General features: G+C 39.8%; 1 protein-coding gene across 2 annotated transcripts in view; it reads right to left on the reverse strand.

Annotated features, from left to right (window-relative positions):
* Positions 1–26,995, reverse strand: part of WNT7A (Wnt family member 7A) — a 38,687-nt gene that overhangs the window by 4,917 nt on the left and 6,775 nt on the right. The window contains exons 3-4 of one of the 2 annotated variants that reach the window (XM_042806986.1): positions 20,345–20,616; positions 200–310 (exon numbers count right to left, since the gene is read on the reverse strand). In XM_042806986.1, the coding sequence (XP_042662920.1) occupies positions 200–310; positions 20,345–20,616 (383 nt within the window). The remainder of the gene's footprint in view (positions 1–199; positions 311–20,344; positions 20,617–26,995) is intronic. The other variant, XM_042806987.1, reaches the window with a different exon arrangement.

Here is a 26,995-nt window from a genome sequence, read left to right on the forward strand (position 1 = left end):
CAGTGAAAAGCCCAGCCAGAGGGATTATCTGGGTTCAGGGAGTGGCCACATAATTTTTCCTCTGAGAAACCCCAGCTGATCTGTGAAGCTCCAAACCTGGGCAGCCTCGAAGGCTGGAAGGAGGTCAGCAACACAGAAATTTTAATTAACTCTTTGTTGTAACCCATCCCCTTCGGTTTTGGAGAATTGGAACACTTACCATCCAGATGCCATCACTGGCTGCTGCTGGAAATGGCAGCCTGCAGTGAAGGAGCCAAGTCCAGCTCAAAGGCGAGATGTCTAATGTGTGCTGGGACTTCAAGTCTAAAATCTGAGCATAAACGGGGTTGGCAAGGAGAAAGAGCACATCTTAAGTTGTGCAGCCAGCAGATCATAAGTAGTGCACAAACACTGGTGAACATAGCTCCATCCTGCTCTTGGCAGCCTTAAAACAAGTAATTTCAAGACTGCATGTAGTAGCTTATTACTGTAACACCTTTTGGTCTTGAGGCTGTTCCCATGTCACCTAGGCACAGTAATTGCTATTGCCTAACTGTATGATAGTTTGTAGCTGCTTCTTTACTCATTGTTCTTCCTCTGCCCCTTCTCAACAAAGATAGGGATTTCATAGGCATTAAAATAGTTTTATTTTTGTTTTAGACTGCGAGTGAAGTGTCAGCACATGTTGTCCGAAGACAGGCTTAAAACCCGTAGAAAGTACAGGTCCAAGATTTTGACAGATGTGAACTTAGCATATATTAGGTCACATTTTGTGCTACTGTTTTTAAATTAGCTTTTCATGCAAACTATCTAATGACTGCCCTAAAACTCAGATGCGAGAAACTTTTATATTCAGATCTACATCTTAACTTGTAGTTCTGCTCAAGTTTTGGCTTACATTTTGCATTATCTTGTTATCTTGAGTTTCTCAGCCACTGCATACTTCTTTTATTGCTCACTCATTCATAATGTAGTACACTTAGAAGACAGATGAGGAGATGGAAAAGGAGTTATAGCAGAGAAACCGGAAAAATAACATAAATTCTTTTAGTCTTATTTGTACCTTTTTAAAATCTCTCTTTTTTTAATTTTGAAACTAGCCAGGGATACATTTCTCAACCCTAACTCAATCACTGCTCTTGTTCAAGTGACTAGCCTTATATCCTGGTATGGTGTTCAAACTTGCAACAAAATATTTCTAACTTGCCTGCCACGAGGCCCACCAAATGGACTTGGAACATTAATACAAAACGCATCATGTGTCATCTATCTAGGTTGAGCTTTTTTCCTGAAGTGTATTTAAATAGCCTAAATTGCCTTTTTGTTTATTTCATTAGCATCCCATTTACAGCCAGCAATCTCTGAGAGAATGAGTAGCTCCACTGGAAAGAGCTGAGCAAGCGGCTGGAGCAGTTCAGCAACTGGACGGCCTCGTGTCACGTGTTGGTCTCCCGCTCTGGGTGACACCATGCCAACCAGAACAAGCTTCTGCTTTTCTGGTCTCAGCTAAGGCTGGGCATGAGCAGTGAGGATAAAAAGGTCTGGTTTTGTCTGAACATGAGAAGTCTGAGCAACGTTAGTTGAGCCCAAATACTAGGGGTGCTTCTTAGACAACCAAAAATGCCTGGAGGGGGACAGGATGGGGCAGAGGGATGAGAAAGAGTTTCTTTTTTTGACGCTGTGCCACCTTTACTGTTTTGGGTTTTTTTCTGTAGATAACAATTCTGAAGGTTTACCGGCTAACCCTCCCTTTTCTCCACATACCCGATGGGGGTGCATTTCCAATACGCTGTGCTAAAATCACTCCAACACATCTACCTAATTTGGGTCCACTGTACTCTGAGATTGACCTTTCCCTTCCAGTTCTGACTTTTCTAACCCAGCCTCTCTACCTTTCACTCACAAACTCTTTTGTTGGTTCTGTTCTTGTATATATATCCTCCTTGCTGGTGCTGTCTTTCAATGTGGTGTTTTACAAATTCAGCCAGAGATGAATTGACTCTATAGCCTTTAGAAAATGGGCTACATGTAACTTGAACTGTCTATCCTCAGCAAAAGCAAAAGCCTGCAATGGTGATTTGATAGTTTTATTGTACTGGGATATCAGGTGCTTGGACTATTTGTTTTGCATTAAAATATGTGGACAGTGCTATTTTAACACTGTTACATTATTCTAGTAGCCTCTGATAAATCAGCGCCTTTATAAATTCAAGACAAGAGTTGAAAAGAGAAGGAAGAAAATAAAATAAGGGATTCTTTGGGTAGGGACAGGAGGCCCCAGTCTTTCCCTTGGTTTCTGTGAGCAAAGTGTTCTACCTCTTAAAAACTTGGTCTGTGTTAAAAACAGAAAACCTTCTTCACCTTTCAAGATCAGGATTTGTTTCTTTGGAGGTATTAGCCAGCAGCTCATACTTTTTACATTCAATTAAAACTTTTAATGTATGTTATAGACTGACTTTTCCTATAAATGTAAGGGCCTGAAGGGCACAAAACTTAAATCCTAGATCCTCTGTTTCTTACCAAATGACCAGATCCAGCTCCGTCAGCCATGGAAAGTAAATCTGTATGCACCAGTGAATGCTCTGAACGGGATTAAATGCGAACAAAGAGCTGGAGTTCTTTTAGCTTTGTCCACTTTTTCTTTGAGCTCCTACAGTAAACTGTCAGTACTTGTTTTTCTCTCTCTCTCTCCTCATTGCCATTAGCCTCTGGGAAATAGTTTGTGTGAAGAGAACTTGTGCTGGCTCTCTCTATTGATGTTATCTTCAGATATAGTACCTTTGGGCACTGCCATTAGGAACTTAACATGTTTTTTCTTTGCCTTTAGTTTTGCAGAGAATGCAAAGGGTGCGTCATGTGAGGGTGGCAAGCTGTAGCTCTGAAGAACCGTGCAGCCCAGAAGCTGCATGGGCTGGTTCCAGCACTGTGGTCGTGCAGTGGGCAGGGCGCCTGTCAGTGGTACCCTGGCTGGGGGGTGGCTGAGCCAACGGTCCCGGTTTCCAGTGAACCCAGCAGAGAGGGCTGGCTGGTGCAACCTGGCGCTGGAGTGGCATTTGCTTACAAGTGCTGCCACTGGCACCCTGCAGCCTGCTGGGTGGTGGGACGGGCGCTGCGGGTGCTGGGATCTGGGCGAATAGAAAGAGAGGCTGTTATGTGGCTGGCATGCTCAGAAACACTGGTCACCCTTGTGCAGTGGGTTTTCTCAGCTCAGTGCCTCTGTTACCCAAGTTAGTCAGTGGTGTGTACCTCCCTGGGTTTCCAGCACCTAAAGTCAGCTGACTTTCCAAATGCATCTGCCAGGGCAGTCTGGGACCACACAAGCCCACTCACGTGGGGTCAGGTACTGCACAGCCCTGCATCCAGTCACCAGAACTCTAAAGCACTCGATGCCAAAGCTGTCCTGAAGGACCTACAGCATGAAATACAGTGACCATCACACTCCCAGTGCATTCTCCTTCACCAACAGGGTTCCCATGGAAACTAAATCCTGTCTCACAGTCAATACACTGCCAATGTCATAGTGCCTGAGGCCTGGGACTCTTTACTGCTTCATCAGAAATAACTCGGACTCCAGTCTACATGTGAAGCAAATGTAATTAGTGAGACAACAGACACTGATTCCTATCCCACCAAGGCCATAATCTTTCCTAATTTTGTCTGACATCAGATCATCCGGGTCAGGAAATAACTGTCTCCTACAAGTGCCTGCACACATACCTTTACGAGAGGTCAAAGAAGACACAACTGTGAGCAAAACAAGAGTGAATTTTTCACTCCAGAGAAAAACATGGCAGGTCACAACATTTCTGCGTGCTGGGAGACCAATGGACAGATGCAAACCTGCCTCCTTCAGCTTGTGGCAGATGATGATTTATGATTTATATTGTTTCCAGGGGCAATTGTAGCTATAAGGCAAAGATCCTCAAACTTCAAGAATTAGAGATATGTTTTTTGCTTTTGAAGAAGGATTCATTGAGTAAAAATATTGTTTTAAGCTAATACAATAAAGCTATGTGATATTTAGTTTTTCAACAATTAACTTACTTGTGAACCAAATCATATCTAGAGCAACTGGCAAGGAGGTATAGAGTGAGACTAGGCATTGAAAAGGGCAGTGGAAGTATATGTAAAAGGAGTATGTCTAATTAAAATGACTAGGAAAATACTCTGCCACTTGTTTTATTCAAGTCTGACAGTAATCTCAAAAGGATGCTACTCTTTAAGTAACTTGTAGGACTGTCTTAACACCAGAGCTGTGAAACTTGAGGAAAGTAAAAATAATACTTGGTGCTTTTTGATTGGAAAACAAAAATGAAGATGAGTGACCATAAAGGAAGAAAAACTGCTGTTGAAGACAAACCCGATGAAATCTTTAAGAAATGTGAAAAACAGCATAATAAAAAAGTACCCAAATGCAAGTTTAAAGTTAGCAAAGGCATATTTTAACAGAAAAAATTATTTCCCATCAGAGGATGTTCACTAACTACATTAACAGAGCTGTTGTAAAATGTTTTCTGTAGAAACATAACCTATTTTGCATTGATATCCTATGGCAAACTAATTGTGGATGAATTTGGAACTGATTGTGTCCCATATTAAGAGTGACTCATTCCAGACAATCTTTCATATTTCAGTTGAACATATTATGAAGACCTTATTAAGCACAGAAAAAAAATTTTTTTTTCTCATGTTTTTGATTAGTAAATCTGTGCAAAAGTATAATACCTGAAGACAGTATCAAACACACTGAACGCTGTCAGCCGTGACTGTCCCAGAAAACTACCCCGGCAGGTTGAACCATTTTTCTCATTACAAGAAATTTTTGGTTTCAAATAAAAAATGGCTGGGAAATCACAACAACATGTGACCTACATAAATGAAATCACCATTGCACTTTCCTCAGAATAGGCATCTAAAGAAAATCGAGCAACATGCTGGTCTGAGGACTAATTATAAAGACAGCCAAGAGAATGCTGCTAAAAGACATAATGCTAGAAACACCACAGATGAGTGGTATTTCCCAATACTACTATCTACCTTCAGTAATAGATATCCTATTTTAAAAAGCAGAAACACTTTTTACAGATTCTAACTCATGATACCCTTAAAAATTGAGATTTCAGAAATTTTGCACTCTCATAAGTTTAACATTTTGTGTACTGTTTCTGACTTTCCTCTATGCTACCACAAAGCAGGAGGTTCCTTACATTTCTTATATGCATTTTATAGCGTTTCATAATTATTTTTATACATTCTGCCCTGGGATATTAGTTGCCCTTTACTTTGGCTTTATAAAAAAGTTGACCATGTTTATTTATTATTATTATATTTTCTAAATAGAATTTCTGAATATAATTTCTAAATATAATTTCTAAGTATAATTTCTAAAATATTTTCTGAATGTAGAGACTATTTCCACAATATATCGAACAGATAAGGAAAAAAATATTAGTTAGTCTTTCTGTTTGGTCACAGTACTCACGCACTGTTGTCAGCACACGTGAACTGAATGAGGTGTTCTTCTCTTTCCCTGGGTAAGCTGTACTGTTTAAATTAGAGGACAGAAGACCTAGTACCCTTCATTCAGTGACTAGCACTGTGCAGAATAACAAATGAACACAAGTCTGAGAGCAAGGCCAATAAAATCTGAGATGAATGCAGCAAAAAAAAATGTATTCCTGCATATTTTTCTTATACTTCTGGTAACCTTCATGACTTGCCATGTACTAAATCAATTTACTACCAATTCTGGGACCAAAACCCAAAAAAGCAGTAGAAAATAAATGTCACAGGATGCTTTCATAATTGGTATTTTTGAAGGACAGTTGGACTTGGGATAAAAAGGATATAGCTGTTTTAAAAAAGAGAGATGTAATGAGACAGATTCTCACACAATCTAATAGTGCCCTTCTCAGATTAAACTATAAAGCATGGCCCTTGACTTTTTTCAAACTGTAGGAACGGCTATGTGAAATAAAACGAGGTGTCATAATACTTCAGCTTTCTGTCACTGAGGGGTCCCTTTATTAGAACACCTTATATCCTGCTGTAGCTGCTCCTAGGAGAAACTTCTGCCAAAACCCTCTCAGTTTTTGCAAAAGTAACTATGAAAGTGGATTCCACGTATGTGGCTCAGAGTGAGTCTGTATCTAGCTTGCTCATTCCTCAGTACTTTTCTCTGACAGCTCTGCAAATCTAATCATGGTCCATGAAAGTCAAATAAGGTTCTTAAGTTTTTATTTATCTTCATCAAGATACCGCTTGCAGAGATAGTGGGCATGATGTGGCAACACCTGATGTTAATAGCTCAGCAAAATCTGATATGGATTTGAGAGGAATGATACATACAGAAATCCACACTGCCACATCAGACAGTCCCTCCTCAGAGCAGGTCTCATGCCAGGTATTCTCTTCTCCCTCACCCCCTCCCTTTTCCATCGTATCTGATAACAGCTGCAAGCTGGTCTGTGGGATTCCTTGCCTTTTTACATCTCTCACGAACACATTCCAGTTTTCCCCAGAGAGAAAGTACCTGCACCCTCATCTCTCTCTCATTATGGTCATCAAAACATAAATTGAAACCATTAATTCACGAGCTGGAACTGTGAGCTTCAGGTTGAGTTTTGCATACTCTTGAGGGATGTGGTGGGTGACAAAGTTTTCTGTATAATATCAAATATAAAACCTTCTTACCCACCCTTCCTCCCGTTGGCAGGAAGTCCTGTTATAAAAGTTTTTCTCAACTACGAATTACCAAACTAATGCTTAGGTAAGTTTTATATCAGGAAATAGACTGAAATTAGCATGTTCCTACTGTCTATCGGCAAATAGGCTGTGAGATGGGGGAATTCCTGGTGTGGGGCTTTCTGTTTTCTGAGTTGCTAATGGCAAAAGCTCAGTACTTGAAGGTCAGCTTGGCAGTTTATTGAGGGGTTACAGCTGTGATGGCTTCTTGGTACATCTGTCTGCAAGACAAGTCTTTCATTTTGGTTCTGTGGATTTCTCAATTTAAAAGCAAGACAAATATTTTAACAGAAAAAGTGGAAATAATTTGAAAACATAACTGTCAATGTGTTTGATGAACTGCTTGTTTTTAAAAAATAACTCTTGGGAGACCCATTATCATCTAGATTAGGCTGGATCTATGCAGTGCCAAGTAAGTGTCATCATGTAGGAAGTTTAAAGATCAGTCATAAAAAGGAACTTGGAAAAAACAGTTCTGAAAAAAAACTGGTTTCTTTAAATCTGGTTTCTTTTAATTTAACATGTTATTTTATATTACATATTTGTTTAAGTGAAAGTGTGATTTCCTAGCCCCTACTGAAATAGGACCGTGAGATTAAGGGAAAATTTACCTAGGATTGTTATTTCCTGCAAAATTGACACTGTGAATATGATGGATTTTAGCTTGTGAAATACTGAATAGTCTTGTTGTCTGGCCTACCTGGGCACTTTGTACAATGAAGATAAAATAGACTGGAAAGGGGGATGGTGTTACAAAATTACACATAGAGTCATTGGTTATAGTATCTGGTTTATCTTCCTATCATTACATAAGTCTTCTACAGCATGTATCTTCCTCTCCAAAAAGATACTGGATAGCATCTTCATGCCAGAAGTGAATAAAAAATGATGATCAAGGAGTTCTGAAAATAAAGAAACAACATGGTGTTCACTGACACTGAGAGTTTACAAAGAAAATGAGACAGCAGTTTTTCTGGATTTGGACATGCCACCAAGGTAACATTTCTTCTTAGATTGTATTTACCTTCCTTACATTCTGGTCACAAATTAAAAATTACTCCAAAATACTGATACTTCTAAAACAGGCCTCTATCAAATAGTGATCTGTGGGATATTTTGCCATGTATTAAAAAGATGATGAATGTGTTAAAAACGCCGTTTTCCCTAATCCTTACTTCAGTCTAGGAGCTCAGTTCTGCAGTCAATGTATGGATCAGAGTAATGAAGTCAATGAAATCTTAACTGAGTGATGTCTGCCGACCTCGACCTCTTCGAAGTCAATATAATTCTTCTAGCATCCTATGTCCAGTGTGCCCGTTTTTAGTTTTGATCTTGGGACAGTGATCTTCATCCATACTCTGGGCTTCTAAATGACAATGCATCAAGCTGCCATTAAAATATAGTGTGGAGTGGGGGTTTTTTTGTAAACAAAAAAAAAAAAAAAAAAAAGAAAGAAAGTAATTCTGCTTACAGTTTATATTTTAGCATGCTATTTCTGAAGAAATTGGAATTAGTCCCCAATAGGATGAACTAAACTTATTTACGCTTCTCAGTTTGGGAACACAATGACATACTGTTACTTGGGGGTTATTCAGGCAGGGATGTCATTGCTACCTGTCACTTTGGTCTATGTCATGGAGCCTGAGTCATTATTCACGTAAAAAAAGCAGCGAAAACAGGAAATGACACAACTGGAATTCATCCTCATCACAGCTTATGTACATAGATAGAGGAATGGTACAGGGTTGACTCATTCCCACTAAACTTCAACGTCCGTGTAACTCTCCCCACTGGTAGTGAAGCACTCAAATGAAGTGGTGCTGGCACTGTATAGTAAAGAATTGGGAGCAACCAGGTAGAGCATTTTGACAAATGCTTAAGCTGTCAAGAGAAAAGTTTCCAAAGATTGATAGAAACCAAAAGAACAGTCTTACTTGTTCCAGACAACAAATCAGAAAACACCTCTTGTGCTAAACTAATAAAGCCAGGTGCTGGCAGGAGTACTAGTTGCAAAATAATACCACTTCATATTGCTTCCAAACATTTTTAACCAATAGCCACACACAGTTAATTATAGGTTCATTTAGTTGCATACCAGACTATGAGAGTTAACCCTTAGGTACTCAGCAAATAATCCTATGCAAGACATATTTCTCATGCTGAAAATTGTATATAAATTTTAGTTCTCCAAGCCAGTAGTTTTGGTAAACAAAGGATGTTTTTCCTTTCTATCAGGCTTTTCAGGTGATTTCAAAATATTAATTTTTCAGTACTGTGTTAACACAGTATTTCTTAGCTTAAATTCTTCATTAACTACTTTGGCCTATAAAGAAGCACAAGGTATCTTCATGTTTGGTTCACAGAGACACATCTTTAAGATTCAATCCTAATAGATAACGTACTGTTCACAACTTGGTAAATGACACTGTAGGTGTACCCTTTGCCTGCTCTGCCTACCTACTGTTTATTCAGCAGGAAAGAGCACCTGAGCTATCTCAAAATCACTTCCATTCCCTTCAGTCACACTATTTTGCAGAGATAACATGAGCTAGACTGTGGCAGAGGCTTCAAGCCCATTGCCAGAGATGGTTGTACCCTAGGTGGGATATCACCACGCTGGCACATTGAGCAACAGCTCCTCAGGAAAGTGATAGCTATTCTTGTCATTTTAAGAGAAATTTCCCATTACTCCTCCAGCTAATCAGCATGCAATTATTTTAGTTATCATAAGGCAGACATTTGATCACAATAACACATTGTGTTTTGTGAACATATTTCCACACACTTTGTATTTACAATTCAAAATACATTATCATAAAGTAACGTGATTTTGGTGTTAATTGTAATATTCTCATGAGAATAATTGTTCCACAAATATTACTTTTAAATTAAGTTTTATACATAAGAGTTTTCCCCCTCCAGTTGCAGTTGGGACAATAGATCCACACTTCCATGTTTTCAAATAGCTTCCACTTATCAGAGATAAGATCCTACCAGCAGACCCTATCTCTGTAGCCTAGCAGCTGCCAAGATCAGCATGCCCGTATGCAGGCCAAGAATTTTAACAAGGATCTTCTGGCCTGCTGACAATGAAAATTTCCTCCTATACAGAAGAAAGTGGAATTTCGTAATTCTACGCATAATGCCTAGTGCTGTCTAAGCAAACCTTTTTGGCTTTCTGTCTTACTTACCTGACTTACTAGATTTTCTTCTTTTCATTCTAACAGGTATTTTAAGCAAGAGTTGAAGTTTTTGTCTTACAGGTGAGCAATCGTGTATTAACAGAAATTCTCTTTTGAGGTTTACAGTATTGATGCATGTAATTCCTCTTGGTCATCTCACCCTCCAGACCAGACACAGCTGTTACTTTTTGTTACTAGATCTACCTGTTTACCACTTATAGATGAGTTAAGCAGTAACATCTAACAGTGCCATTAATAGTTAGTTCCTCTTTATAAGCCATGTATAAATGAATCTGGATATCAAGACTGATGTTTTTAACAATGGGTTAACCAATTGCTCTAGGTCTTTAGTTCAGAGGGTCATACGATGCCTTTAACAACAGATTCAATGCACCCATTTCACCGGTACATAAACCCATCAATAAAAGAAACCATGCGTGTCTGTAGAACACATTTCATGTATTAATCAGATACTAATTATATAAATCGCTTTTTAAGGAGAACTGCAGTATAAAGCATAACTCTGTTAAACAGAATTACAAAGAAATCTTAATGTTAAGGTATTTCTTAGCAGAGTTATTTAAATCTATAATTTTCTGGAAAATATTTTAAGACTTTGATTACAGCTTTTAGTCTACTTTTGCTCCAACTATAGCAAGGCAGATTCTCAGGTTGATTTCCTGAGAAAACAAAGCCTAAGTACTCACTTGGTGTCTGGCTCCCTTATGCCTTCCTATCTTCTCGTGTCCCATTGGTAACAGCTGCACCTTTTTAGTAATTTCAACCAAATAGGACAACGGGTAGAGATTTTGAAGAAAATTCTGTGAAGACCACAGGGAGTGACAGTGTGAACACTTGTGTTGTTAGACTCCCAGCAGTTCACAAAGAGTTTGTCATCACCTGCAAGACATGCTTTTGCAGCAGAGCATCTCCACTGTTTCATTGCTTACATTTCCTGGAGCTTTTTTTTTTTTTTAACCAAGGTCTTAATCCTTAATCCAAGCCTTTTGGACACATCTTGTTGAATCCTTATTGAACTTCTTTATTTGCAAGCTATTGTGCCACCTCAATAGTTAATTGTCTTATGACTGCAGGATTTATATACCCAAAGATAACAGTATGTGCTATGACTCAATTAAAATCTCATGTGGGAACAGCCTTGTAAGAGTGTATATGTCTGTACTCATAATTGTGTGTGGTTTTATATTTAGTATAAGATCTAGTATGCTTAAGGTGAGGCTAGTTTCCTCAGCTGATGCTACCAAGAGAATCTATTGCTAAAGCACTAGCAATAGATGTTGGCTTAGATCTGATTTAGAGTCCGTGAATACTGACACTTTCCTTCTGTTTGTCCCAGAGGACCAAATGTAGTCCGTTAGGTGCAGCTCACTTTTAAGTACCAGAAGGTTTAGGGTCATTTCAATAACCAGTTCTAATGCAAATTAATACTAGTGCTTTTTGTCACTAATTAGGCACGCAGAGCCAAGCATCCTCTCTGCAATTACATGAAACCCTTATCCTTTAATAGATCCACTCTACATTCTTCCAGTACCAAAACAGGCCTTGTTTGTGTCCTTGGACTAAAAGGTTGTTCTTCATTTAATTGATTTTTTAATTGTTTACTTCAAAATACCTGGAAATTCTTTCCATTAAAGCAAAAGTCTGTTCCATTTGTACAGCTAATGCTAGCTATTATTGCTTTTGGTGAGTGTTCAGGGCTTCATGACTTCAGAATTTTCTGCCACCAAGTGTCTAATAAAGCATTTGAACCAAAACTTGGTTTAACTTTCATCTTTACCAAAACCTCTGTTATGTATTTTTCCAAATGTCTCCACTTAGCCCAGGTAAGAGATACTGGAGATACTTTCAGCTCAGACTCTAGAGGTTTGGGTTGTAACTGCAGAAGATTCCAGTTTTGTCCCTGTTGACACAGCATGGTAGCAGAGATTCAGCCACACAAACCTAGGGTTATGTGATGAATGAGTATACTTTGTCAGAGATGTAATGAATAAGACTGCACAGTTAAAGATCTCCAGCATAATTCAGTGTAAACTTTATGTGTGGTATAAACACTGCCTGCTTGTATATTAAAAATGTTCTCTGTGATTAGCCTGGCCTAATCATTAGTTTCCTGCTAACTTGGCCAATACCCACCTTCTGTTCAATTTTGCTAAAATTGCTAAAATATGGAGACAGAAGTGTCTAGTTTCAGGCAATGAAATCAGTCTTAGGTTTGGAAACCTAAATTTGAAGTGTCATCGGGGGAGTACAGGAGAAGCAGAACTGTGCTCATGAGCTATTTCTGAAAATTTTGCAACAACTTAGCCCTAAATTCAGATATGAAACTCAAAAATTTTTTACTCTGATTTAATTTCTCAGTAAAACATCCAAAACCACAGATTAATAGAAATATTAATATTTCTATTAAATTTTTATTAAAATTTCTATTAAATTTCTATTATTTCTATTAAAATAAACAGCCATGCTCATAGGTCAGAGTTAAGGCTAATAGGCGTTATGTTTTCTTTTTCTTACAACTTTCATTACATGATCAGCATAAGTTCTACAATACCCAAACTTAGCAAGTATTTGCTTTGAAGTGATTATGCTTTGTGATAGCTGCATTCGTTTCAAATTAGTAATGTTTGTTTAGAAATGAGGGAGTTTGTTCTGCAACATGAGAGACACTGGAGACTCTACCAAGGGTCCCATCCAAATGTGCAGTAAACACTGGGAGAACTGAATAATCTGTACAGCAAGTATTTGTGTCTGAGTGATGTTCCTCTCTGAGTACTGAATGACAAGTGTATGCCCTGTGGGAAATGTTGCTAACTGTCCAAAGAGAAAGGCCAAATTAAATTAGAAAATGTCCAAAAATGTGTGACCCAGCCAGCAGCTTTGCTGAGCAAATTAATCATTATAGAGAACATCTTATTATTTCAGTTATAAAAGGTGCATGATATTAAAATTGGAATTCAAGATCTTTGTTATTTATTAACAGACCCTGGCCCTCAGTCTCCACTATCTTTGTCAGCAGCATGACAGATTGTCAGCTTTAGTAATCATATACATGAAATGCATGTTTTGCTCATAATGCCAGAATCTTCTAAAATTGCGACTGCAGGTAAGTGATAGCATTTATCATTCCCTAATCTTCAGCGTAAATCAAGAATTCAGTTTTCAACCACATAAGACATAGTAGGGAGCTGAAAGCCAAAATACAAGTAGGACCATGTATCACAATTTTTGATTAGCTGAAAGTGGAGGACAAGTGGAATGAAAATTCATTCTTGAGGATTACAGTTCTTGTGCAGTCCAATTCCCTCTCATAATTTAAACCAACATTAATGTTCCCTTTATCTTTCCTCTGGGCTGTTGAGAAGATGCAGAGCTTGTCTGTCAAGTTTGGACTTGTTTTAAGACTATTATATGAAAAAAAGTAGGAAAGTCGTAAAATAGAACTTTGATCCTTTCAAATACAAACAAAATACTGTAAGAGTGCACAGGATGTATATTTTTCTTCACACCTAGGAAATTGCCCAGCAATTGTTATGTACTGCAAACACTCAGTAGGGATGGGATTTTTGGAAGCACTTGGCCAGGTCCTGTGGTCTCACCAACCTCAGTGGGAGTTTTCCCATTCAGTGAATTAGACTTCCTCCAAATTCAGTGCTTGGCCTTTCTGGAAATGCTCCTGCCCCCGCAGCAAATGTGTGTTGACAAAGTTGCCAGGAAAGACTTTGTCGCATCTAACACTCCTTTTCTAATGGTATTGAACTACAGCTGTGGTGCCAGGCCTTGGGGCTGGAGGGCTCGGAGAGAAGGGAGGTACTCTGAGCAGGAGGGCTGTGAAGCGCAGGAACTGTAGGGTGGGACGGGACTGGGTTTACCTTGGATAACATGCTATAACTGGATCCAGGTCTGTGGGTGAGCACTCATTCTCTTTGTCTGTATCTTACAGCTATGTCTGTGGGATTTGGCAGAAGCGTTTTTTACATATTCTATCCGGTCACAGTCAGACACAAGCCACATATATAAACCTTCTCCTAAATCTTCTCCATCTGCGCAGTTTAAGCTAAGCAAAATATCATACACCTTAATTAAGCAAACCAGCTACCAGGACATTCTACATAGGCATATTTGGTGCACCTAACACCAGACATTCTAGGTGTTACATAACATTTTAGCAGTGGAGCCGCATTTTTTATTTGTTAAGACTACTATTGCTTTTTGAGTAGAAATGCTATGTGTTGCTTTGGCTGAAGATTGTTTGCACGGTGTTTTAGGCATGATTATCTCCATTACAGTTGTGCCACTGCTCTGCCCCACTCTCCACTTCCAGGCCCCATGTTAACATATCTACCAACCTCATCTGTCAGGGGTCTAGACAGCTAAAGTTGAAGTCTGTCAGAATTGCTACAGCCACTATTAACAAGGGGCACCTACCTGCCAACAGACCGAGTTCCCCATCTTCCTACGGAAATGGATGCATAGGAGGCCTTTTCCTGGTCTCTTATCAGCCAGGCAAGAAACCCCAGAAAGTGTTCAGTCAGTTGTGTGTTGCAGGTGCAGCACAGGGCTAAGTGTTGTGCTCATTGATCTTACACACTCAACACATCTGTTGATGATGGAGGTCCAAGTGAGGGAGCAGTAAGTGGAGCTGGATGTAAATGAATAAGCTCTTGAGCAAGCAGGCATCACAACTAATCCTGGGTGCTCTTCTCACGTCAGAATCTCTCACAGGCACTTGCTACTCTTGAAAAATGCTTTCCAACTTCAAGCCACTCTAAATCAGGAATGTACCACAGCTGTGATCATATCACAAGTAGCATCTACCAGGAAAGAGGAAAATCATTCTTCAGCTTTGTATTTAAGGAGCATCCCTAACATTAAGAACTAGAAGCTTCTGAATACAAAACTCAGGAACATTTCTGTGCCCATGCCAAAAAAAAAAAAAAAAAAAAAAAGAGAAAAAGTGAAAAACTGTTGGAAAATGTTAAGTGCAATTGCAAGGGCACTGTTAAATTCTGAACTCCTAGAAACATGTGGCTGTGCTGCTGATACTATAATATCACTTGATTGCTGGTGCCAGGAGTATCAGGGCAGCCTCACCCAGTTCTATTCTGCTTGAAGCTGGTCTCCTAGACTCTCTGGAGTCTATGGTAATTTTCAGCAGCTCCAGACACAGGCAAGCTTTATTCTGGTGTGTGTGTGCCATTAGAAACATTCTTTCTGATGGAGCTGAGAGACAGCTGAATACAGAAGTAAATGGTTTTGGTTACTATTAGCCAGCTGTGCTGTGTGCAGAGATTGCTTAGGGCCAGATTACAGCTGGTACGTATATGTAAGGAGGAATTTTTTGGCTCTGCTATGAGCCTTGTGTCCTCCCAGCACTCCACTGTGCCCTGCAAACAATGCACTTGCCAGGGAGTATGCATCCCTGATCATCTTCTGGAAACAGAATTCCTACCAGGAGCTGCTGGGCTGTTGGGGTCCCCCTGGAAAGTTGTGGTCTTGCTTGGGCAAGGCCACCCCCGTGGGGCTGCAAGCCCACAGGCTGCACTCCTCCACTGCAGGCAGCTGAGCTGAGCCACGGGCGCAAGCAGGAATAGTGCCATGTTTTCACGTGCTTTAAGACTTAGTTCAGGCAGAACTATTAAATTTCCAGAATTTCATGCCTATATTCAGAAAAATTATAAATGTTGAATTGTTTGGTAGTCTTGTCTTCTATTAGTCTTGTCTCTTTTCTAACACCCTATAGATGCTTACAAGCTTTCAAGTGGTTCATCTGCAAGAGTTTGTGTTCTGTGCCTCTTCTTGTAGTCAGGCTAATAGGCTAGTTAAAGTAAAAGGTATCTTGAATGAAGTAGAAATAGCTGTCCTCTAGAGGATAGTTAAATTCTTGCAGTGGTGTGATGATTTCACACCATGCAAGAACTGGAAGAGGTTCAGGAAAGTTATATGGCAGCAATCTGCTTCTGAGGTGAAAGATGCTAGCAAGTAAAGGAGGTGAGTGTCATCAATGTAGGCTTTACAGAACAGCTTGGGAGAACTCCCGAACTCCATGCTTTCCAAATGCTGGTGTTTCACTTCAACATTAATAATAATGTTTTCCCTAAAGGATAAAATACTAAACACTTCAGTCTATTATGATCATTGCATGATCCACTTCAGAAACACTTTCTGATTTCTCATAGCGTTGCTTGATATTTGCAGCAACTCTGTTAGGCACGTACTGCACTTCTCCTATGAACCTTAGAGCTGAAATGGAAAACTGAAATGCCTCTGATTCAGAGGATGAAGATACACTGCAAAGTTAGTGCACCTAGGTATGCCTCCAAAAAGAAACACTGAATAAAAATCCACCTTGATGTGCTCTTGAATTGCAAAACCTTTCTAATGCAGCCTGTGCCCATGATTTATAACAATGACTCATAATATTGCATTATACTTAATATGATGTAACGCTGATGAAAGATGCCATTCGTGGAATTTCAATGTCACAGAGAAAAAGAGAGGAGAGCGCAATCTGGTCATGTACTTTGCCATGCTGTCAAAATGAAAAGTTTATAGCCAAAATATGTAGAACATTTCAGTACCTACTTTGCTATTGTTTAGCAGGATAACTTGGAGAATAACATTTTTATTTCCTGGAGCATAAATACCTCTCAGACATACGTTATTGTGTTACTTACAGTAATTCAATTAACTTTGTACTTGAGAAGACAAATTTGCTAACAGACAATTCAGTCTTGCAATTATAACTCCTCACATGGAAGTTTGCAGGGCAAATCAGGATTATGCCTTTAAATTAATTCAAGCTTTATCTCTCTTTTCTGACCCAGCTGTCATGAATTCTCCTCCTGCTCTCCCTGTACTGCTTGCTTCTTCCTGCAGTGAATCAGCATTTCAGGAAATACTAATTCAAAGAGGAAAGACACCCTAAACTCTGTTTCTGGAGGTCAGAAATAGCTGCTCTCCAATTGGTTTGACAAATGATATGAGGCTTCTTGGGCTGCTTGGGGCCAGTTTTGTAGGGTGTATGTAACCCCTGTGTTGAACTCTGCCCCTTCTCTTCCAAGCAGCCTGGGAACTTTGAAGTTCTGCCTATGTGCTACAAAACTGAGTCCTGGTGGTTTGTCATCAAGACAGACAGAGCAACAGAGTTTGAGCCCTGTCCTTTAGCAGTAAGGAAAACTGTTACTCGCTCCACCCCAGCAGCAGATGCATCATGGGTGCTCATTCTGCAGGAACTGCTGGCATCACTGGCTTGAGTTCACAGTGCGGTAGGAGCTGGAAATGGAGACATTTCACATGCGCTGATCTCAGGTACACACAAGTATTTTTCAAGAGTTGTACTACCAAGGCTGTTGAGGAAAAGGAACACTGATGTTCTCTACCTACAACCTCTGAAGTCTTCCACCTTTGACACAGTCAATTTTCATTTACTTCTGGAACAAGCTGACAGGTAACCATACTATTGCTCTGACAGAGTCATGTATTCAGTAGGTTCAGAAACTGTCGTTGGCACCACAGGAAGCAGAGAGACGTCTGCCTAGGTAAAATAAGACTATGGGAAGGTGGAAAGTCTTTAGCTGAGATCTCCAAAAAGTCTAGATTAGGATTTTCCTGGGGGTTCTCTGTTTATACCACGTAGTCCTACCTATGCTTTTTCCCTGTTAAGCCCAACAGTTCTGCCTACTGCAGTGCAAAGTTTGTCATCTCTTGCTTGCCAAGACAGAACAGATTAATTTACCATTGATTCTTAAGAAGAGAACTAGATAATAATATATGTATGATTTACTAGAGTGCATCCTGAACCACCTGCAGCTGGTGTCATCCTAAAGAAGGACCTTTTCACAGGTCATTTTTTAGCACCTGAGGGAGTGGGCACAGCACACACAGCAGTTTCGCACTGTAAGACCAAAGAAATAGAGGGGACTGACATTTGAACAGCATAGCGGTGCCTACAGGTGAAGATAATAAATCAATAAGAATTGAACATCTAGTTTATTTTTGGAAACCCAGTAGGTGCCAGCCTGTCTCCTAGGTGAATAAATATCATCAAAAACAGCCATGGGCAAGTAAATGTAGACAAGAATTTGTAGCCCAGAGGAAAGCCACCAAGAATAGATTGTGTGGAGGCTGATAAGATCCATATTGCTCCAAAAGGGAGAGTACCACCTCAAAACAAGACAGTCTTTGTTGTGAAAGGGTTAGGTTGTGAGAGATCTAGCTTGCCAAATACCTGTAATGGCCTCCCTCTGCCAATTGTCTTTAAATACTGTGATCTTTCACGTAAGAGCAAAGCCTGAAAGGAATCTCTCTAGCAAAAGCATCATTTATTCATTCTCTACAGGATGGTGGAGTAACATGCTTCTTCTCAGTCATGTTACTCTTTCTTTCCTCTGCAGATTTCAAACAGAGATTTGTTCGAACAAAGATCAGTAATTTTGCTCCGTAAGGGATGCAGGAAGAAGCATAGAAATATCTCTAGATCAGAACAGTTCCTGAGCCTGCTGGAGAAATGGCAGATTGCCAGAGATAGCATGCACCACTGTTCTCCCAGATAACAATGCGTAAAGCTGAATCTTCCAGGCATAATCTTTTAGGACAGCAAATTGTGAACATGTAGGTGAGAAACACAAGGAGCTCATGTCCTCAAGAGGAGGCTGCTGAATGCTTTGCCTTCCCACAGGCCAGCTCCAGGACCAATAGCCCTTGTCCTCTACCCTAAGTCCATGCCTGGGTGATAATGGAGACCAAAAGATGGAACTTTTTTTTTTTTGTCTGTATCTTTGAGTTTTGCATTGGAAAAAAAATTCTAGACAGCAGCTAGTTCCATCTATGTTTGCAGTCCTCTGTAGGCTGATGTGTCATTTCTTGAGAATCTTTTACTGCCAGCACCTATTGAATAAAAGCAGACCTGTCAAGGAAGTAGCTTTCCCACAAAGGTGAAACTCCTCTGCAACTTTTTATTTCAGTGGATTTGTGCTTGTATAGTTGAGCAGAATGTGAGCCTTGGTATTTCACCAGGCTTTTCAGTATGTGCCTTCATGCTACCAGGAGCCGAGTAATAAAGATCTCAGACCGTTTCTTTAACAAATATTAATGATTAGTCCTTGAGTTATTCTCAGAATTCAGTGTCAATTTTGCTAGTGTTTTGAAGTATCGTGTTTGCACTAGAGAGCTAGACACAGGCATCAGGGATACCAGACAGAGTAAAAACTATAATCTCACCTATAAAACAACTACAGTAGCATTAAATAAAAGAAGGGTTAGGCTTTTGTTTGGGGTGGAAATGGCTTTTCTTCAATACAATCTGCTTGGCTCCAGCATAAGTGGAGATGTCTCAGAGCCTACAGGTAATTACCACAACAAAAATAGTACCCACAAATTAACTACTGTTTCTAACTTCCTTCTCCCATTTGCTTCAAAGTCACACTAACATAATGCTAAAATCAGTACTAATGCACAGGGCCGTAAACAGCAGAGAAGGTAAAATAGAGAGCTAAGACAGACAGAGGATTTACGTTCGTTCTCTAAGATATGATCAGCAAAACGGTAACACCCACGTGGAAAGCAGCGCTGGACCGCACCTGCACACAGCTCTATGGGGAGCACACGGACATCCCCTGGCTGTTCCTAGCTGGTGTAGTCAGGGCCTCTTCACCACTGCAACTGCTCTGAGATATGCTGGGGAACACCTGACCTGCGAGGATCTGAGAAGCACAGATCAGATTGGGACTGCATCTGCAACGGCTGCCACTGACAATCAGAAAACTGGCCGAGTGCAGCAAGTGGCAAAGGCAGCAAACCCTGGGAATTCCATACCCGGGATCCCCAGGAAATGTGCGTGTTGGAAGCTGCTGAATTCCTGTGCTCCAGAGCGCTGCTTCTGCAGTAGCTGCTTTCAGCTACTCTGTCCCAAAGAATGGGGAGGAGGCGGGAATCTTGCTGTGCAAAATGACAAACCAAATCCATATAATGGTGTAACAGTGAGTCAGCCTGTGGTCTTTTTGCTAAAGTATTTTTCTCCTTGTAGAGGTAGTCCTCACACAAAGAGCAAGGTTTAAACAGTTGGGTTGAAAATGATCCCTTTTCAAATGAGTGAGAAGTTCGTGTCTGAACCTGACGAGAATCCCATTCAACCACACAGTAGCAGGCAAGCTTTTTATCATAAGTACCATTTGACTTTCCAGATAAAATGTTTGTTTGCTTTTTTCTTTTTACAGTTGTAAAGAGTAACATTTAGACAAATATTTGACAGACAGATGGTCCAACAAGCTTGTGTAACTTGCAAAGGTGCCTGCTTGTCTACTGTAAAATTAGCTTAGCATTATAGCATACTGTAGTTCTCATGCAGTGTACATGATCTAACCCCATCTCCAATCCTAGGCCAGAGATGACCGCATCTGAGGGAGAGCAGAGGTACTCACCTTCCGCCCAGCCTCATTGTTGTGCAGGTTCATGAGCGTCCTTGCATTTTGCTTAATCTCCCGGGCATCCACAAACACTTTGGCGAATCCTATTCCATATCGGATGTCAGCAGAGCAGCCTCCCCATTTCCATCCTTCCTCTTTATGGTACTGTCCTTGTTTTTCTTTGTCACAACCACAGTCACTCAGGTTGCCCTGTGTACAGGCTGCCGTGATTGCATGTGCTACTCCAGCAGCAATGATGGCATATGTGAATGCTGCTTCTCTGCTACCTGAAATTAAAACAGTGCCATAAATACATTATACAACATGGTGACATTAGTTAGAAAAAGATAGGCAAGTTCCTGCAATGCAAACATCAGAAGGTTATTATTAGAAGTGCTGTAAATCTGCAGGCATAAGCAGGTCTCTTCTAAGTATTGATTTTTGTGGAGGTTCACTCTCTAAAATGAGAGCTATTCATGAGGTAGTAGGAGATAAAGTATTATTTAGGCAACTTCATATATATATTTCCAGATGGTATTAGAAGTAGTCAGACTAAACTTTTCATAGCAAAAAGGTGCAGTGGCAAATACTGTAGTTCAAAAAGAAAGAAAATAGGTGGAATTAGGGGTGAAATTGCTAAAACATCCATAATCAGCTTTTAAAAAATCAGCTCAGAAATGGGATTTTATTTAGAAATTTAATTCTACACTAAAGGGTATTTTTTACAGGAGAACAACCTCTGTTAGAAATCTTGTTCTGAGAATATTTTAGCTGAACTGGAACATATTTTTTCACATTGTAGGTGTCACAAAGTTTTCGACATAGACATTCGTGAAAACTCAATTAAATTCGTTTTGATTTTAATTTCAAAATTTCTCACAGGATGGAAAAAAAATCCCAGCCTGTTGTATGTACCATGACAAAAGCAAGGCAAAGTAACAGCCTCACCAGAGGGCTGTGAGGAAGAGGTTAAGCCAATATTATTTTGTGCAATATGGCTATAATGACAAGCTTCTGTTTGTTGGGGAGGGTTTCTCACTTTAAATCTATGATTTAATTTATCTTCTTGAAGCTTTCTTGTATTCTGGTGTGTGGACTTCCTGTGTGGGGGTCCTATGGGATCTGCAAGGCTTTTGGAACCAGTTCTGCTTAGAGGGCCCCTTCAAAACATAATGAAGTTTGCAGAGGTTGCCCATGTATATCAAACAGCCCTTTAAAAATTCTTGGATCTCCCAAATGAAGAACTTACCCCTACTCTTATTTCTCCAATGACAAAATGTACCCTTGCATCAATAGGATCAGAATCAGGCTCTTAATTAGGAGAGGGCAGATGGGAAGATCAGCTTCCCTTCTCCAAACACCAGCCAGTTAAGTTCTGGCAGACCTCAGCTGCTGGCAATAGTTTATTATACATGAAACAAGCACATTTCTGCTGTTTATTGGATTTCACAAAAAAATAATCACTTGGGAAAGAAATCTTACACGCACTTCATTCTTGGCTACATCCCTTTCACATATATGATCTAGATTTCTGTACTTGTCACTAAATGGTTCTTTTAATGAACAATATTCGCTTCCTTATGGCAAGGAAGTAAAATGGAAAACAAGATGACATAATCAGAATCTGTTAATAGGCAACTTCATGCCCTTTTATTAGCATAGGCAATATTCCCGTTGATACCGCTATGCACTGTGTTTATTGAGGAACTTGTAGTCAAGTATCAGACTTCTTCAAAGGATTTCTTGTTTTCCCTTATTTAAAAAAACTCATAAAATGCTGAACTGATATGACTGTGGATTTTGCAGATGAGGCTTTCTAGAGCTAGTGGCTTTTTATGAAAATCTGAATGTTGGATAGAAATCTTTGGATTTAGGTGTATTTGGAGTTGTGCTCTCAGTGCCTCTGTGCAGCCATGTGGGGAGACCAGAGGAGGCAGGTGAAAGTGGGGTCCCACTCCAGAGTGAATCCATAAGGACCAGCCAGGGCACCTTTCTAGTTTCTCCTCCAGTTTATCCTCAACAATATCTTCATTATTTTGAATACCACACTATGAAAAACAGGGGGAGATACAATAAGAAGTCCCACTTTCTCTGCTCAGAGGGGAGCAATGCATTACACAAGATTTCTGTTTCCTGAAGCAGCAAATGTGGCATCGTCAAAAAAAATATTTTGAATTGAAATTTGTATCTGGTTCTGCTTTTCCTTTGGTTGGATGATTTCTGGTCTAGCACAAGTTGTTTTCAAAATCTAGAATAAAAAATCCTGGGAGATAATTTTAACCTGACACACTCAATATTGTAAAGGCTAAGCAGCTCTTTTGTTTCTCACAGGGGAGAAAAGTGCCACACAGAGAGTATAAAACTAGTACAAGCAGAATCAGAATCCAATGTCAAGCTTGATCATAAAACACATTACACAAGTTATTTTATAAGTTTGTCTTGTTTGGGGGAAAAGTTTAGCAGTTTTTTAAAACTAAAAGTTAGCAGATGACAAGGTAAACAAAGCAAGTGTCTGAAGGAATTGATCCAGGTAGGAAGTACCTTGGCACTTGTGCAGTATTGACAAAGGGGCACAGACTTGTCACGTCTGCATCAAACTATCCCTTGTTTTCCATAAATGATTCACTTTTTAAAGCTTCATTACCCTTGTCTGGCTCACAGAAATGTCAGCATACAGGCTAGGGGTAAGCTTAGTTCATTTGAGCGTCTTCTCTGACAGTGTTTTAGATACCAAAACAGTGTAATAGGGTTTTTGTAAACAAATGGGATAACATGAGTACCTATATTTTCCTGACCCTGCTAAATAGTGAATACTACTCCTCTGCTTCTGACTTCAGAAGACAGTTGAAGTGCCTGGACGATCTCAAAGGGAAACTCTGCTTTACCAAGGTACACTCAGGCAGCTGGTCCTTGCAGGCAACGGTTTGTTTCCTCTGAGCTTCTGCTGATGCTGTAGAGCAGACTGACTAAGGAAGTACTGCTCCATACTCAGTCTGACCTCAAAATATGGGTAAATTGAAAGGTGAAATCTCATCACTTCTGAATTCCCAAAGATGAACAATTTGGGAAATGACCTGATATGATGCTCCTTTATTTTCTTTCTTGTTTACTTTTCAGCCTACATTTTTTACATCTGACAGATAACTTAGACCTGTGCCTTACTTTCCCTCTGAGAATTTAGTAGTAAAAAATTCAGGATCTTAGCCTTAGAAAAAGGTCAGGCTTTGATATCAACAGAATAATGAGACTCTTGTATTTAAGCTGTAGGTGATGGCAACTGTAGCATCGTAAAATACTTCATAGGTGGGAACACTTCTGGTTCAGGAGGGCAAAGACGGCAAGGCAGGAGACATGGTACAAAATATAGAGTGAGGAAAGAACAGAACTGGCAGCAATGCATCACACCATGTGAGACAGAGAGCCCAGTTTGGCCAATGACCAGAATATGCAAAATACTTACTTCCTAGCAAAAATAGATAGTCAGTAGGCTGATGGTAATATCAAGGGTTTCATTCTTCTGTATAACTGAAAGAGTGCAGAAACCCCTAATCTGCAGTCGTTACCCTCCCTAGATGACTAGAAAGATCAGAGAGTAGCCAAAAGAGTAAACTAGGAAGTTTTCAGCACTGACATCAGAAAAGACCTTTGCAGAGAGTTTAAATAAAACGTGCTCATTAGCATGAGCTACTCAAACTGTCTCTTGAACAGTTTTCTGACCTATTTGCTAGACACGTTGTGTGGAGACCCAGGAATTAAGTCTTCTTGCAGTCAGTTCCCATTGAACCCATCCTTAGACTGCAACTGGACTTGGGTTTTTTTTCTTTAATATTTAAAAAATAAAAATTAAAACTGTAATTTAAAAATGCATATAATCACTCATTTTCTATTTGTGGGGGGATTGGTACAGATCGTGATCCCAGATGCTAGGTCAACTTAAGAGGTTTTTGTGGAGGCTTTTCAAGACAGTGACAAATAAAAACACCAGTGATGAGTGAACTGGCAAAAGAAAGAACAATGGCTCCTTGAGACCTCCAGGAGTTGAGGAGAAAGGTGGAAAGTTAGCTCTATGTGCACAAGAACTGTAAGTCATCCTTTCAGCTCCCAAATGACACGGTCTTCTCATTGTCTCAAATGAGGCACTCAGCCTGGCAATGGGGTGTGGGCACTGACAGCTGCCTGATTCTGCTCCCCCCAACAAGCCTTGGTGCTCTCCTCAGCCTAACCAAGGGCTTCAGTGCTGTATGGACACAGAGGCTTTTCCTCACGTGACAGCCATAAATATCACCCTGCTCTGTCTACTTTTTTCTGGACTTAAATAAGGTATGCAGTGTGTTGCAGATCCATTTGCTTTGATGGCAGATAGCTTGGCATCCACGGCTTCCGCTGTTTCCAAAGTACTGGAGTCCTTTCTGTAGACCTCTCACTGGGTAGCACATGACAAGCCCAAGCTGTCTTTAACTTTGTCTGAATTCTGCACAGTCAGCCACCACTGCAGGTTGTCAGATGTCATAAGGGGAAGCACTAAGATTATAACAGTTAAGAGCAAACATAAATATTACCAGCACATGTGTCTCTACGAACAATAAGCATAAATATATACAAATCATGCATACCTTGGAGCATTAGTCCTTCAAACACATACATATCTTTGCTCTTATGTATAAATGTTTGTGGCACTGGGCTTTGGCTGATCAGCAAATGGCCTGCCCGCTGTGAAGAGTGGTCTGCATTCTGGTTTTAATTTAGCTAACAATTTTTTAAAGTTTAATCTTAAAATTTGAACAGTTTGTAAAAAGCTTCATTTACACTGATCAGAAATGAGAAGTCAGTTCTCAAAAGAAGCACAATAACTTGACATTGCATGGGAAATGGGACCTAATCCTGCAAGATATGGAGTGATTTACTTGCAGGAAGTCAGTAGGTGCTCAGCAGTTCGGTACCTCTCGGGATCTAAGTATGTTTAAATAGCTTGGCCCGCCCTATCAGTCCCCCTCATAAATTGACTAAGCTGTGAAATAAAAAAGACAAATTTCTATTTATCTCACTGGAAAACATGGGTTGTATTTTCTGCTATTTAAAGCCAAAGGGTCAGAGAGGGAGTTGTCTGCAGTGACATGAGCTGAAATACGATTGTGAAAATATAAAGATGGAAAATACAAGGTACCTTGCCAATTATGTGCCATAGCTAACATTACTTCACGTCTCTCTATAGAGGTCATAATTCACAGCTAGGAAAAATGAAGAACAGAACTCATCCTCTGCCTACTTCGGGGTGTGCCTCATCCTTCCTTGGTAGCCTATGTATGATCTTGCAGATTTTTTATTTTTAATCTTTCTTCAAACTAGCATGTGTGATTAATAAAAATGGTAGCTTAAAAAAATCACTGAAGTATCCTCCTCCTATTTTTCTTACCCTTTTGTAATCACTCAAACTTTTGAGAGGTTTGGTGCCTTGAAATGTTGTACTGACTTGAAATGAAAATGACAGTTCCCTATAAATCGGCAGCATGTTCTTTGCAAAGATTAATACCAATAAAAAAAATAAGTAGAGTTGCTATGAGAGGCATTTGAGACTTTGGGGGGTTTGGTCACTGCCCACTTTCACAAGCTCATGTTTGTTTCATAAACACATTAAATTCTTGGAAAGGAAACACTCCAGGTGTAGTGATTATTTTTGAAAATACCCTCTTTAAACTTACAAAGTTAGGACTCAAGGCATGTGCATTACCAAAATCACAGCCAGTATTTTGGAGTTCAGACAACAGTTTCCCCTTTTCAGATGGCTCTGACTCCTCCACACCACTGCCTTACTTTAGAAAACGCCACACAGTGACCGTGCGATAGGAGATAGCTCTTCTACCTTTCTAATGAAATGTAATCTTTCTGTTTCTGTGAAACATGTACTCACAAGACACATCCGAAGGCAGGTATGAAAACCTTCTGATGGGAATTCCAACTGCAGTGACCTTGGGGCAATGTTTTATCTTACTGTGACAGTCCCTGCTGAGAAAGATTGACTTTTTGGCATAAAGCAGCATGCTGGGGTTTGGATGTTCAGGCCATATTTCAGCCTGGCTTCTGTTTTGCCTACAAATAACTTCTCGTGCAAGATACTGACATTAAAAACTGGTTGTAAGGGCTGAAAATTTAGCACAGAAATGCAAATTCTGACCTTGCTCGAGTAAAAAGCATGATTCCTGTTAATGACAGTATTTCTTTTCTGTATATCTCCAGGGGTTCGTAACACCACTGATTCAGAAAACAGAGTATTTATCAATCATTCTTCTAAATATTGGCCATACTGAAGACTGCAGTAGTACTTAAAACCTAGATTCCCACAGACTTGTGCAGGTAATCTTCCATGCAACGTAAAAACAGCAAGCATTTTCATGATAATCTACCAGCAGTTGTTTACCTGGTCTGTCATCTTGTAATTCAAAGAATCAGATTTTAAAACCTGACACAAGAGATTACACCAGTAGTCAAAAATCAAAAAGCTCTAGAAAATGATTGAAGATGAAATCCTCTCTTGAACAGACCTGTACTGGGATGTTTTCAAAAGTGTTTAACACAGTGACAAAATGAAGTTTTACTCCATTATTTTTATTTTAGCTCTACCAGACCAGATAGGATAATGAGCTAGATCTTGTTCTCTTTTTTGTACTA

The sequence above is a fragment of the Tyto alba genome, unplaced genomic scaffold (genome assembly GCF_018691265.1).
Source record: "Tyto alba isolate M040663 unplaced genomic scaffold, T.alba_DEE_v4.0 Super-Scaffold_49, whole genome shotgun sequence".
Classification (NCBI taxonomy): domain Eukaryota; kingdom Metazoa; phylum Chordata; class Aves; order Strigiformes; family Tytonidae; genus Tyto; species Tyto alba.